At 42.3% G+C, this 15,478-nt stretch overlaps 1 protein-coding gene across 1 annotated transcript in view; it reads left to right on the plus strand.

Moving 5' to 3' along the window:
- stxbp1a (syntaxin binding protein 1a) overlaps positions 1–15,478 on the plus strand; it is a gene marked incomplete at both ends in the record, with an annotated part of 31,930 nt that overhangs the window by 3,243 nt on the left and 13,209 nt on the right. Inside the window, 3 exons of the mRNA XM_080848204.1 lie at positions 13,511–13,560; positions 14,793–14,874; positions 15,097–15,173. Of these exons, the coding sequence (XP_080704330.1) occupies positions 13,511–13,560; positions 14,793–14,874; positions 15,097–15,173 (209 nt within the window). The remainder of the gene's footprint in view (positions 1–13,510; positions 13,561–14,792; positions 14,875–15,096; positions 15,174–15,478) is intronic.

Here is a 15,478-nt window from a genome sequence, read left to right on the forward strand (position 1 = left end):
CATAAGTTAGCATGGCGATGCTAGTATTGCTCACAGTACCATATTTTTTTTTCTGATTTAGAAAACAATTGTGTGTCAACCGCATAACAAATATCTAAATGTACACCAATGCTTTATGACACGTGCAGACATATTGCACAATGGTAAAAGTTGGGCCATTTGATTAGTCTTACATTTTGATCCATCCAGTTGCTGTCGCACCTTGCACGAGGAGTGGGGCCAGTAATAACACCATTTTGTAGCCCAAGTTTAATTACCAAAATGCCATGCTTAGGTTAAAGGGTAGTCCTGAACTCACTAACTGAGACCAGTTTAAATTGGAGCATTCTTCAGAGGGAAAATGCATCAGTGACAAACTGCATTTCATTCCAGTAGAAATGGATCGGAACAGAAATATCAGAGTGGAAGGAATCCATTCTCTCCCAGTGTTGTAATGTCCTTGCCCATCTCTCCTAAAATTTCCCTTAGGGTAAATAAAGTATCCATCTACCTATCTATCCGCAGCCATGGTTCCTTATCATTGATTTAAACTGCTTAGAAATGCATTCATAGCTTGCATATCACTTTTAATTATGTCCCACACCTATGCCAAGTTACTAAATAGAATTTCTTGCTCAAGATTTGATTCAATTTGTCCAATTTTTAATGATCTTGTCTTGATCAATCAGCATCCACGTCTTCCAAGTCTTTGTGTAGACTCTGTATCCGGTACCTATATACTGTATACTTTTAAAATACTTTTAACTATTTACATTTTTATTATATTTGTACATCCAGTTTGATGCTCTGGTGACAAATTATATCTTTGTAGTTTCAAGGTGTTGTGTTGCCTTACAAAGTCAGCCTTTAGTTGTTAGGAAACAGACATATTTCCATTAAGATATCACATGATATAATGTTATGATTATCTATTTGAATAGTTCGTCCTAGGAATGCATTCCTGTCAGCTGTCCAACTGCGTATGCTGTATATCAATGACTTGGTTGTCACCATGAAAAACCTGAACTAAGATGGAGGCTGCTGAGTGTAGTCTCTGAGTTATCATTACTAGTGCAGTGCCGACCTGAGTGCCCGTAGGAATTATGTATTCTGTAGTGTTAGCAGATGTAGGTGTAGCTGCTGGGTAGTGTAATAGCAGTTGGGTAGTGTAATAGCAAGACATATTTGCACTCCACAGGGGTAACATCTATGACGACGACTGTTCTATGACTATGACATCATTCACGTCGCACGGGTCCGCCCCTCTTTCTCTGAATTACTACACTACCCATAGTGCCTCACTACCCATAGTGCCTACGGCAAACGATAAAATACAAATATGTTGCGAACTATGAATTCAGAAATCTTCAAAATCAAGGATGCACAGGTTCATGACATGCGTAAGCTACATGCGAAATCTCATAACTAACGTAACTAATGTCAGGGAGATACGCCCTAGACAGACTGACTGACAGACAGACAGCAGATAGACAGAGACACAGAAATTTCTGGATTTATAGATAGATTATCATTATTACACACCTGATGCGGTCCATGTTAATAAACGCCACATGTCTGGACACAAGCAGACATTCCACTTCTCCCTATTGCATGGAGACTCCTTCATGGCAAGATGAGTGGTCCAGTCTAACAAAGGCTCCAGCATCTATCCTTACTGGAAGACGAGCACTGGCAGCTCTAATCTCTCCATCCCACGCAGCTGAGGAACCCCACATAGACGCCACTGAGCGGGGAAAACATATCTAACACGGAGAGTTAAAAATAACCCGGCTCATGTGCCGCCTAATGCTGGAGTCGTCAGTCAGACATGATTACTGTATGCATACACACACTGCAGAAAAAAAGAGCTGGGCTTCAGAGGGAAAGGGGGTGAGAGAGAGGAGAAGCAGAGGAACATTAGCTATGGGTGGGCTTATGAAATCTTGCCTCAGAAGTGTGCTAAATGCTATCAGGGTGACAGGCTGCTCTGTCAAGCCGTAATAACCTCAAGACACCCCTGCCCCGCAAGATGGAGAAGGCCTCCATCCCCCGAAGAACACACACACACACATACTCAGGCACACAGAAATCAGAGAATTGATGTAGCAGTATTCTGGAAGGTGGTATCCAGGGAGGCATTAAAAGCTGCAGTTATGCACAATATTATTGCCGGCTTCTCAGCGCGTCTGGTACTTTCAGCAAGTGATTTGGCTACAGTTTTTGACGTTTTGAAATTGAATTAGCATTGCAGAACAGAACCACTGATGCAGACTCTGCAGATGAAGTGCAACATTTATCATTACCCAGGACAGGTTTATGTGCTCAGTATGCCTAAGCAGCATCAAACAAACTGTAGACACATTCAGCATGTCATCCACATTCAGCATTTCATCCACATTCAGTATGTCATCCACATTCAGCATGTCATTCACATTCAGCACGTCATTCACATTCAGTATGTCATCCACATTCAGTTTGTCATCCAAATTCAGCACGTCATCCACATTCAGCATGTCATCCACATTCAGTATGTCATCCACATACAGTCAAGTAAGGAGGTCTACATATGACCTAAAGCATTAAACAAAGCATACGTATAAAGAAGACAATCATGTATAAATCCATTCAAACATAAGGGAAATGGATCCCGGTGTGGACCCCACCCATGTTGGGTGTGATCTCCCTTAACAGCCCTAGATGCAGCTGTTACAGTGTAGCAGATTAGCTACTGGGGCGAGAGAAGTCTCGCTGGCAGTGGTTGGGCCTGCTGCATGTTGGTAATGGCATGTGCGAGTGAGCATGAGGAGGTTTACCCCCCCCCCCCATGTCTCACTGGCATAAGCAGTGACTACAGCAGCAGCAGCAGTCGCAGTAGCAGGCAATCTGAATCGGCGGCCATGTTTTACTGCCTCACTGTAGAGATGGAAAAAGCAAGCTACCCTCAGGGACCCCGTGGCATGACATAAATCATGGCCGTCAGGGGAATTTCAATGTTGCCATCGCCCTCTCCTTTGTGTCCTCAGAGAAGGGCGGAACACCCACGTGACGTAGACCAGTAAACACAAATGCACGAATAAATGCATGGTGGTTATCTGCAGACTATGCAGGAGGTAGACACAATCATATAAAAACCCTCAAAGATCCTCCCGTAATTAACCCATTCACATTGCACTGTTGAAGGAGTAGAACGCTGAAACTCCTTCATGATTCCCCTCCGGTCTCTCTATCTTTCTTTCTGTCTTTCTTTCATTGGAACCTCTTTCTGTCATGCTACTGTCAGACACAAGATTTACAGTCTATACACATCATGGAAATAGATTCAGTATCATTTCAAACTGAGGGAGGACAAAAAAGTGGAGTTTTTTTATTTATTTTTCAGAAAAAAGTATAACATTTTAATGGGAATTACATAACACTGTAAGCAGGAAGGATGTTTTTTGTTATGCCATTTAGGCAGAGCTTTTGGAGGCCATCAATTTTGCATGGGCTGAACTCCCACGCACTAGAACTAAATTATTGGTTGGGTAATTTTTTATTTTTGGAACCAGTGAAGAAGGTGTATTTGCAGCCTCTTCATTTTGGTTTTCTCTTGTGATTATTTTTCTCAGTTCTGTTGTTCAGAGCATAGACATTATTGCAGGCATCTCAATGTGTCTGGTACACTCACCCAGTTCTTGGCCACTGAGTGTGCTTAGTATAGGTGCTTAGATCTTTTCAAGAGCTTGATCCTACATCAAAAGGGGGCTGCACATCTACTATTCATATTGCATCATATCTGAGAATACAGCACCTCTTCGTAAAAAAACTCTTCACTACAGTGTTTTGGCTTTCTGAAGCCAGATGGCTTTCCCAGCCTACCAGTTGATCTCTCTGTGGTTTCGGAGGCACCAGAAGGGAAAAAAATCAATATACTGTATTTCCAGTCAGTGTTAAATGGGTGTGAAGTACACACATGAGTTTAATACAAATGAGTAATCAGATTAAACACACAGGATCAAAGTGATGTAAGTGTAAGTCATTTCATGGCAAGTTAATAGGAAGACACACTGAGAACCTGACCTTGTCTGTATATTGCAAATTTGCGATCAGTATGACAGACAGAGGCAGAGGGAATGTAAATATAGGGGTCCCAAAAAACACCTTGAAAGGGGCACAGCTCCTCCATCATCTTCTGATCCTAAGCTGCACCGCAGCCTGATAATGGCGGTCAGGCCCTCTCCATGGTTGTCCTCAGTCCTCTCTCCCGTCCCCCGCTTCGCTTCGCACCGCAGTGCTGGTCGGGGCTAACGTGAGCTGCGCTGTGGGTACACAAGGTGGGCTATAGCTAGCTAGCGTGATGACTCAGCATGGCGCACTGAAAGGAAGTAGACACTCTCAGGGCATCGTGTCCTTGGACTCTGTGTGACACCGCTCAAGGGGAACGGTGAGAGTGCCACCTTCCTCATCCATTGTGCAGCCAGCAGCTCGTTGTTCAGTAGCCCTCGGGACTGCTGATACACACAGGCTGTGTATATGGTCTAATGCCTCTCTGATAATGATGGATGGACTGGAATGAAATACATAGTGTTTGAACACAGAAATATGAAACAATCAGCTTAGTATGAATGATATTTAAGGTAGCTTTTCTCAAGCTTGACATGCTATCCTTCAAGAAGAAATAACAAGGGCATCAGGTAATGTTTGAATCTGCATTAGGGGTGCAAGTTAATGTGAGAGGGGAATGTATTGTAACTCCAGAATTCAATAAAACACATCAGGGATAGCGGTGGAGGACATGAGGAGAGTGTGCCAGATAGTAATGAAAATGGATGACTGTCTCTTTAAGAGCTGGCATGGTTGAATATGTGTAGACATGCGTAGAGATGCAGTAAAAGTGGGTCATGAAATCACAAGTGTCAAGCCCAGAGGGATCCTCAGAGACAGGGAAGAGAAGGGTTAAACACAACATCATATGGGGTTGCGTGAGCATATAGGTGTATGTTTGTGTGTGTGTGTGTGTGTGTGTGTATCCATGTGTGAATGTGTGTGCATGCACATTTTATATCAACCTCAGATCTCGAGCTTCACGATTCACATTCACTTCATTTTACACCTCCAATTTACATACCATACATACCATAATACCATTAAGTCAAAGCCCAGATCAAAATAATATCTTTCCAATTTAAAAATATACATTTAAACATGCATATATTGTATGCAAAAATTAAAATGCTGTTTCAAAATAAATACATAACTTTTGTTAATGTTTTAACGATTCACCTGATACCTTCTAGATCAACAATAGATTTTCCAGTTGCTTACACAGGTGTAGACAATTAACTGCTTAATCTCATTTACATGGCCAGACTAGATGTCACTTCATGAAACAGAAGTTGTGTTCGGAATACCCACACACACACACAACTGCATGTTCATGTCACAATAAGAGTCTCACAATTATGTAACGAGGAGCAAAATGCATTTAGATGCGATCTCTACAGTGGTGGTCCGTCAGGGCCTTCAAGGCCTTCTCTGCTGGCCTAAACATCATCAGAAAATAAATGTAATAAAATAAATGTAATTTTAATATTTTCTTTTCATAAATATGTATTAATTATTCCTCATAGTCCATTATCTTCATTTCATAGCTTCCAGCGTTGTAAATTTATGTTAGAGCTTTCATCCAATCATATTTCAGCTATCATGTGTTGCCACGCTCCTAGTAATCTTCCCCGAGAACAGAAATCTTCCCTGACGGTGGATGCCCACGGGACACGACTTTATGTCGCTCTCATTGGGATAGAATGGAGGCGACTTGTCGGCTGCCGACAACGGCTGAGGAAAAAGTCGGCTCTCCTGGCTGCTAAAAGTTGGGGATTTTTTAACTCTATGCAAATGAAGGCGACTTGCTGCCTGCTGAGAGCCAATCAGTTCGGCGTGTGTGTGATTTGGAAGTCAACGTAGCTCATAGGGGCGGGAGTAAACAAAAATTTTGAAACAAGATGGCGGACATCGGGACTCATTTACCGTGACATATTTTATGTGAATAAAGGTTATCTACACGACTTGTATACGTCTAATTGACTCGGTTTGTTGTTTATATGCTACACGAATACTGTGAGGTCAAACTGAATATTGTAGAGCTTAAATTAAGCTCTCAACATTTAGTTAGCTTGTCGCTAATACTATGAGCGAAACCCCATTGAAAACACATTGTAGAATTGTAGCTAGCTAGCTGCTAAATATGTTACATACGTTTTCGTGATTGAACTGGCTGATATGGTTTAGATAGAATATGTACACAAATTATAAATTAAAGTAATCAGCACAAAATCTTTACTGAACTCTGAACTATTACTGAACTATTACTGCTAGCTTGCCGCTACAACTTTAACCGAAACCCCCCATTGGAATATATAGTGGCTAGCTAGCTGGCTGCTAATAAGTTTCATATAACATTGCTACAGCCAAACATCATTTTTTCTGACCACGCCTCCCAGCCGACTTTTCGCCTACCGACTAAACGCAAGACATATCTACCGTGGGCACCCAGCGTCAGGCCTTCAGAATTCACATTGAAGGCCCGTGTATATCTGATTGGTTATCACAACTGGCTGTTTCAGTTCATTTAAGTTGAATGAACTGAAACAGACAGTTGTGACAACCAATCAGATTTCGAGTTGGCGACACTGGGCCTTCTAGAAGGCCCGGAAGATTTCTTTCCTCGTGTTGAACGTGATACGTAAACGTCCTTTGATTGGATACTGAGGCAGACCGGTGCAGTGCTTCAGTGCTCAGTTTAGCTGGCTAATGCAAAAACGACGTTCATCGGTTTCAATGCTTATTATGCTAGTTGTTTCAATTGGTAAGACTAAATATAATAATATTAACCAACTCAAATAAACTAGTTTACACCAACTTGATAATTCCAGTTTTTGATACAATTACAACGCCATTTTCAAGACGGAACTTTCAAGAAAAACTGGATATCGTGAGGATGGGAAGTTTAATGAAACTGCTTTGCAGGTAGGACAATGCGATGTTTAGTGGACAAACTTGTTAAAGCTCACAAAAACTTTGTAGACTAATCCCTGAAAATCTTCTTTTGTTTTTAAGTTGTGACAGTAATACATATCCAAGCGATCATATAACTGAGAGTTTACTACTCTTAATGTATTGTTAATACGGGTGTATTGATTTTAAATGCTCCGGAAATATTAATAGTCTGTTGTACTCGACCATGTTAAGGTGATGCAATGCTCACTTATACTGCCTTTCTGTATAAATATAATGGTTCGAGAGCCATGGCGTCATAATGATGGTATTAGGAGGTGGATTCACTCAGTTTAAAATCGTGTAGGACATCGCTGAAGGCCTAGTCGTGAAATGCACGGACCGCCACTGGATCTCTACCATGCTAATGCTATACCTGTGTTCTGGAGCTGAAGGCTGAGACATGGGAGAGAACAGCTGGTCGTTAGGGCAAACAGCACAGAGTCCCTGTGCTGCCAGCTGTGGTTCCTCCCCCAACCCCTCCCCTCCTCTCCTCTCCTCTCCTCTCTCCTCTCCTCACCAGCTACTGCCGGAAAGAACTCCACAGCACGTGTGCTGATGAACAAACTGAGAGTCACACAGCACAGAGATGCATTTTGGGCAAAACAATCTTATCGTTAAAGCACCTAAATATGTAATTTTTTATTTTAGCAACGTAAACAAAGCCGTAATGTAACTGCTTCATGGAGATCTAGGCTTTAAGACGCTGATGCATGAATATGAATCCAAATGTTTGTTTCACTTTTTTCAGAACAGACAGAAATTACAAACATAGAGAGAAACATCATGAGAAATAGGCTATAGGTGGAACGTAGTGTGTTCATGAGCTGAGATTCACGTCTGTCAGGACAGCACCACTGAATTCCACTGCCTCATAGATCATCCTCTCTGAGAGGTATGGATTGGGATGGATTTTATAATAGATTTATCGGTGGGAATCAGGTAGAAAGGGGGTTGGAAAATTAGACATGTGAAACCCCATTTAAATCGTCCAGCTTTATTGACAGCACATGCAGAGAATTTAGTGTTTAGTGTGTGCAAATTAGTTTGAACAGTGCTGTTTTTTTACCATGACTCAGGGGCGAAGGAACAGGCACAGCAGGACATCCGTTACAGCAGGATGACCTCTGAACCTCTAGCTCTTTCTGCTGGAAGACTCAGGCCAATTCACTGCCCCAATGTTTTACCGGTTAAAGATGTTTACCAGCATCTGCTCTGTGCAAAGTGCAAAAACACATGCCACACTATAGAGATTTTGTACATTAATTTTTCTCTCATTGCCTGGGACAATCACCAGATAGTATTCGCCAAAACAATGACTCAGCATAAATAAACAACAAGCAAACCTATAGAGGTAATATGATCCAGTCTGCTGCAATTCATGCAACTGTCTCCATTTTACTACGTATGTGCTGTATACTACATATATTTTGAATAGGACAAAATAAGAGAAGGCCTTAATGGTGGAGACAGAATGACTATCTATGCACGGACCCAAATGAAATCAAAGCCTGAGAGGAATATGAATGGTTGTTATCATCTATTTCCTTGCCCTGTATGACCTTCCTGTCAGGGATCAGCACAGCTTCCTTCCCTAGATTAGCACATGACCTCTGAGGTCCTCTGAGATATCCTGGGAATTGTCATTAACAAACAAACCCTGTGTGAAGATCCTCTTCTTCTTTTTTTTACCATGACAACAACAGTGAATGGCACAGGTTTCAAACAGCCCCCTCTCCCTCCGACTGGTATTGTTAGACGGCCCACTCTGTTGGTTTTGGAGCTTTGTTTGTGTTGGCGCTGAGATAGGGAACAAGAGTTGTGTTTTTGGTGTCCCGATGAATGACAAAAAATCCTATCAAGGAGGATCCAGACAGTATAATTTTAACATTCTGCTGGTAGTCTAGAGTTGTATTCATACAAAAAGTTATAATTTAGTTATTACAAAGAACGAGGTCACCATGTTTCTCAGAGAAATTAATCTGAGACCTTCATTAATGGTAGGTCATAGTGTCAGAAAGCTATAGAAACATACTGAGTGCAGAAGACTTAATACAGAAAGGATGTTAGTGCCTGATGGCTGAACCAGTGACATCAGTCATTTGGGCTCATTAGTCATTGCTGACATTTCTGATCCATGACATATCACTGACGTTGCTTTTTCAGCTTGGGAGGTGCTTCAGTCGCACACAAGGCACCTTGCCTCTGGTGCTTAACCCACTGTGAGCTGCTGGCTGAGAGGGTCTCTGTAGACAGCTCAGATTGACAAGGTCTCTGATCAGTCAGCCTCAGTGCTGCATCTCCCGTCATCTGAAGTGTGACTATTTTATACTCCTATTTATGCCAGTCATACAAAAAAGAATGTGCTGTTATTGTGTACTTAATGATTTTCAGTAGCAGAAGTAAAACGAGAAGGACACTGGGAGACCAAATGCCCTGAATCTCGCAATGTTAAGGACATTGAACAAAATAATCCTAGATCCGCTACCTGATCCAAATCCAAAATAGGTTCTTCCTTCTTCACCTTCCTCATGGAAATCTACCTGGTAGTTTTTTGCATCACCAGCAAGCCAATAAACCAACGGCACTAAAAACAGAATCTCCTTGGCGGAGGTAACACATTTATTAAATTATAAAGAATGGCACAATATCAGTCAAGGTCGTCGCTATTGTCCTATCATAGCTGCATATATAAATAACGTACCCTGCTGGCCTATGGTTGAGGACAGCACTGGCACATAGAACTAAGAGCCTATGGGGGATGTGGATGTAGATGAAATGAACAGCCTGGTCATGACCTTGAGGTCACAGAGAGGTACTTGATATGCAGAACGCATTTCCTTAGATTACATTCACACTATAAATGGAGGGAGGGGGCTGAGGCACTGTACCCTGGAGCTGATGCATGTCCTGTGGGAGAGTGATGGGTAATGTTAATCATGTTAGATCATGGGCGGAGAAATGTATGTGCAATCGAGAGGTGTGGGACAAGGACTCAAGGACAGAATCAGTATATCAGAGTGTCCTGAAGCAGAAGACGTTATGATGGATATGCATAGTAGTCTACATCCTTGATAATAAAATGTGTGGCTCCTTTTAGACAATTTCACCAGTAGGCTGAATAAGCCATTTGCATTCCGTCTGCTTGATTTTACAGCTGTGTTTCTGTGCGCTGGGTTGGCTACCCCCCAGCCGTTACGCTGAAAACATGATGATTAAATACAGAGAGAGAGAGAGAGCGCAAACTGGGCTTAACTGAAATCATATATGTCTGTAGCCATCAGCTGCTATACTAGCTGTCTCCTCTTGAAAAGACAGACACAGAAGCTGTAGGGAGGGCACGATTGAAGGGCAGCAGATTTGCACCACCACAGCCCGTCTGTGTCTGCGGTGGAGATGTGACACTGATTGGTGATCATTTAGCAGGTAACTCTCTTGCCTCTCCATTCGCCCTGACTGCTATCGCGACGGTTCATCGAGGAAGAAAACAAACAACAAAGCTCTGAATGGCCTCTGTAATCTGAGGCGATTGACTCAAACATGGTCCCCGTATTTAAACGGAGATAATCCATCTGTAGGCCAATGCTTCCAGATGTTGTCTGGCTCAGAGGGGCTTAGAGTTGGGGCTAGCGAGACAAAATGTCAAAACAGCAAACAGATTCTGTTGTAATCACATTTATCCCAGTGCTATTGACAGATGGCTAAAAGTGACCAAGCTAATAACAGTTAGCGCGTGTGAAAAACACAGGGTGATCTGACAAGATCCCAGATCCAAGAGGATTATTGTAACAGATACTGGAAGTGAGTCAGTTTGCAGGAGTCAGTTCAGCAAGGGACTTGAGGATGGAGGTAATCCATCAGTCAGTGATATATTCTCAGTTCTACAGTGGGAAATAGTTCATACGTAGTGCAAATATGAGGAAATATTACAGAGGCTTAGTTATATTATGTATATGTATTCTGGAATATTGAGATCTTGAATCTTGAGATTTTGTGGCTGTCTTTTCCTTTTGTTCTTCAGCTGAATAATCATATGTGTGACTACAGTGCTTACAGACTTAACACACCAAAAGAATCCAACAGAGAGAGAGAGACACACCCACTCTCTCTCTATCTCTCTCTCTCTCTCACAAACACACACACACACACACACACACAGACACACACACACACACACACACACACACACACACACACACACACACACACACACACACACACACACACACACACTCACTCACCCACTCTCTCTCTCTCACACACTCACTTTTTTTTGTTAAAGACTTGCCGAGAGCTGTCTTGTTCATGGCTGGATGATTTCCTTTTTTGGCATCATAAACGCTTATGGCTTTCTGCTCCATTTCAAGCCCAGTGCATCCTTCAGAATGGACAGGCTCTGAAGCTGCCCCACACCTCACAATTTAGCTTCTTTCCTGATTAAACTCATAAAATGATTGACTCATATTGGTTAGCTATTTAAATACTTACAGAAAAAAATGTGATTTGCGAAATAAAAAGAAACAAGAGATAAAGCACCCCGACCTCTGTGTGAGAGTGATTGGAGCTAGGTCACATGTACACACACACACACACACACACACACACACACACACAAATACATGTCCACACACACACACATACACACGCACATACACACACATATATATACATACATTGTCAAAGCCATGTATCGTATATAGCATTGCATCAGTGGCAGCTGGCATGAAGTTAAAGCTATCAACCCAGATATTTAAACAGATCTGAAACCTTGGACAGTATGGTAACTTTCTGGTATGCTCAAACCAGCACTGTGTGGTCTGTATGATGCCTCCATATAGACCAACTACAGAAGGCAATAGTGAAGAGAAACAGAAGGCATGGAGAGATAGTCCCCTAAAGAGAAAACATAGTTTGTGGGTGTTGAAGCTGAATTGCACAAAAGCACATAAGTGTTGCATCACAGGAACAAATGCATACGATACACAACAGTGTGTGGGTGATCAAGCTTTCCAGCTGAAGCCTGACAATCGTGTTGTGTAGAGAAAATGACACAAAGGGTTGCGGACATGTTGTCAGACAGAATGAGGCCCAGTGTGTATCCCTGGCACTGCTACCGGTCGCACTCTCTGCTAATCCACATTAGTGTCTGTGCCAGCGGGCACGGCCAGGTGGATCAGGTGTCGAAGAGCGGGGGAGTGGGGGACCCTCAGGCCAGAGAGAGATTGGTGAGAGGGCTGGCATTCAGTCAGGGCTGGAGGTATGAAAGCGTCGCACTGGCAGAGAGACTACGGAGGCTAATGAGACGGCTGAATTGTGTGGTTTATGTATGTGAGCCTTCGGGTGAACTTGTGCTTGTGCTTGTGCATGCGTGTTTAAAGAATGAAGTCTTCTTCTGGTATTCTGTAGTAAATCCGTCCATGTGGAAGCAAGCTGTTTCCTGTGAACCCGGAAGCTGGATGTTATGCAGTGCATACAACAATAGCTCAAATAGTGTCAGCAATTGAACAACTGTAACAAAGGACATTTTTTAAAAGCAACTTTTTCTTTTCATGTGTGCTCTTCATTTTCTGAACACATGAACCTACCACTTTTTGGAACATGCACCTAAAGTTGATGGAAAAAATCTTGCGCATCCAGTATCTAGGGTGACCAGTTGTCCCGCTTTGTGTTGTACTGCACAGCATTTTTACCCTTTGTTCCGCATCCGGCATATTGAGGTCATGTCCCGCATTGTTTTATTGGTCATCTGGTTTTTAATTGTCAGAAATAAGATCACATGGATGAGTTATTTTACCCTTTAAACCGTTGCGCCATAGTTTGTTCTCAATTTATTAGCGCTACTTAAAAGCAGCGACCAAGGGCACGTTAATACAGCCATAATGTTTATTTAACACCCTGTTATGTTACCAAAGAGTTGCAATTATGTCTGCTGAGAAGACAATCCTTTGCGTTCTTTTGAAAGAATTTTCAGAGCCTGATGAAATCGGTATAAATTTGTGTTACATTTTTTTTCAACTTTTTATTCCGATCTTGCATTCGAAAAGGACTTATGTGCACACTGCCTTTTTAATACAGCAGGGTGGAGCTGCATCATGCCTGCTTCTTAGCTTAAGGACAGTTGCCTTTGTAATGTGCCTGTAATGGCCAAAGCACATTGGATGTCTCAAAGATAAAAACGTATTACCTTAAAAATGAGTGTGCCTTTGGGATGACAAACATTACTGTGCACACCATATCTTCCATATAGCAAAAGGCTTTAGGTGTTCATGAGCCGAAAGGCAGAATACAAATGTTTCTTATTCAGTTAGATCAAATCACTTTATGTCAAAGTCCTAGGTTATTCTCAGCGTTGGTAACATGTCCCACATTGTCCCACACAAACTTGCTACTCATCCCACATTTGGTCTGTTTGCATCTGGTCACCCTAGCTGTCTGTGTTTGTTATGCTCACATCACCACACATTTAGCTCATGCTGTCTTACCTTTCCTTCCACAGAGATTATGAATGATGTCATCAAGAAGGTGAAGAAGAAGGGAGAATGGAAGGTAAGAGGATTGCTCCAGTTTTCCAGGATGTCTCAAATGTGTCCTAAAAATCCCGTTATGATAATCTGATCTCACTGCTGACCCAGAAGTAGATAATGAGACCGAACACCTACACCTACAAACTGTGGCTTGGTGTGCAGGCAAAGCTGCTATATGTGATGTTAGCATTTTTGCTAACGCTTGACAGATGTAGCCATTGTCGGAGCCCACACCCTTCTCTGAATACTGAAAGAAAATAATAGACAGAAAGGAAAGTTTCCTGAGCTACTACAGCTGGTGGATTTTGTTTTGTTTTTGACAGTGCCCAAGGTAAACCCAAAGATATTTGCACCTGCGAATGCTAACCAGCACTTCTGGCTCTATTTTGACATTTTGTTTGTTTAGTGCATGTCCTGTAGTTTCATTGTCCAGCTGGGGCTTCTTTCATTCCTGTCTTCCTGCAGTGGTTGACGGTGAATTCAGCTGACAAGGTTTTTGATGCTGAAGGGTTTATGTAAGCAGCACAAGCTCCAAACGGTTTCTGTGACTGTTTCCTCATGGGTTGATAGAGATTGACTCTGAGAGAGAGTTGAATGCTTTTTATGCAGATTTATCTCAATTACACAAATGATTGAAGCAGTATTAAAATGGAATTATCCTTTTTAAAGACAAACAACAAATGCTAATACAGAATGTCAATTATATACAAATTATCAGACCTTTTTCTGGCACAGATATGACCAATGACAACATAATGAAGCAATAGATGACTTATTGTCATAGTACCTACACGTAACTTCTCTTTGGAGAGTGACTTCAGTTGTGATCATGTGTGCACCTCTCAAGCTGTTCTTAGCTGCTGTTTCATCAGGACAAGTGGCACACTTTTAAATGTAAATGATTTAGCCTTGATGTGCACTGGTACATCTTTTTTTCTTTTTGTGCTTTCATGCTTTATACGTTCGTGTTTTCATTTTCCAGCCATCTTGAAACGGAGGTAACTCAGGAAGTATGAGAATTATTCTTAGCCCCCAATGACACACAAATCAAATTCTGCCCTACAATGCCAAACAGTTTCCAGTGGTACACCGTTTACCTCACATTCATTATGTCATCTCCCACCTTATATACCCTCCTTAAAGACGATCTACTACACATTCAGTATGCCATCTCCCGCATTATATCCACTAAGGCTGCTCCCTCTCTGGGTCTGTGTGTCATGTATGATCCAAGCCTTCTCCCTGCCCCCTCAGGCTCTCATCGTGGACCAGCTCAGCATGAGGATGCTGTCCTCCTGCTGTAAGATGACGGACATCATGTCAGAGGGCATCACTAGTAAGTCCACTACTCTGTTGGCACACGTCTGGTGCGTTTGGCCCTTTTCTGTTCTGATGATATTACAGACAGTGATGGCAAGGTGCGAGGCTTAATGTTGTTGATTTTTACTTCCCTTTTGCATCTCTCTTTCTCTCTCTCCTCTCTCTCTCCCCCTGTCTTTCACTCTCCCTCTCTCTCTCTCTCTCTCTCTCTCTCTCTGTCCTCCATCTATGTCCATAGTTGTTGAAGACATACATAAAAGGCGAGAGCCTCTTCCCTCACTCGAGGCCATCTATCTGATTACTCCTACTGAGAAGGTATCTTCACACTAGACATACACACACACACACTCACAAAAACACACAACACACACACACACACACACACACACACACACACACACACACACACACACACACACACACACACACACACACACACACACACACATACACACACAAACACACACACACACACACGCACACAAACACGCTCACGTTCCTGTTTCACACTTGGCTCAGCTTTTGGGAAAACATTATTAGCAGAACAGACCCATGTTGATCAGCCTGAGCCAAAGAGTTAGCAGTGTGTTCACACAGGACGCACACACACACACACACAC

Source organism: Sprattus sprattus, assembly GCF_963457725.1.
Source record: "Sprattus sprattus genome assembly, chromosome: 11".
NCBI lineage: Eukaryota > Metazoa > Chordata > Actinopteri > Clupeiformes > Clupeidae > Sprattus > Sprattus sprattus.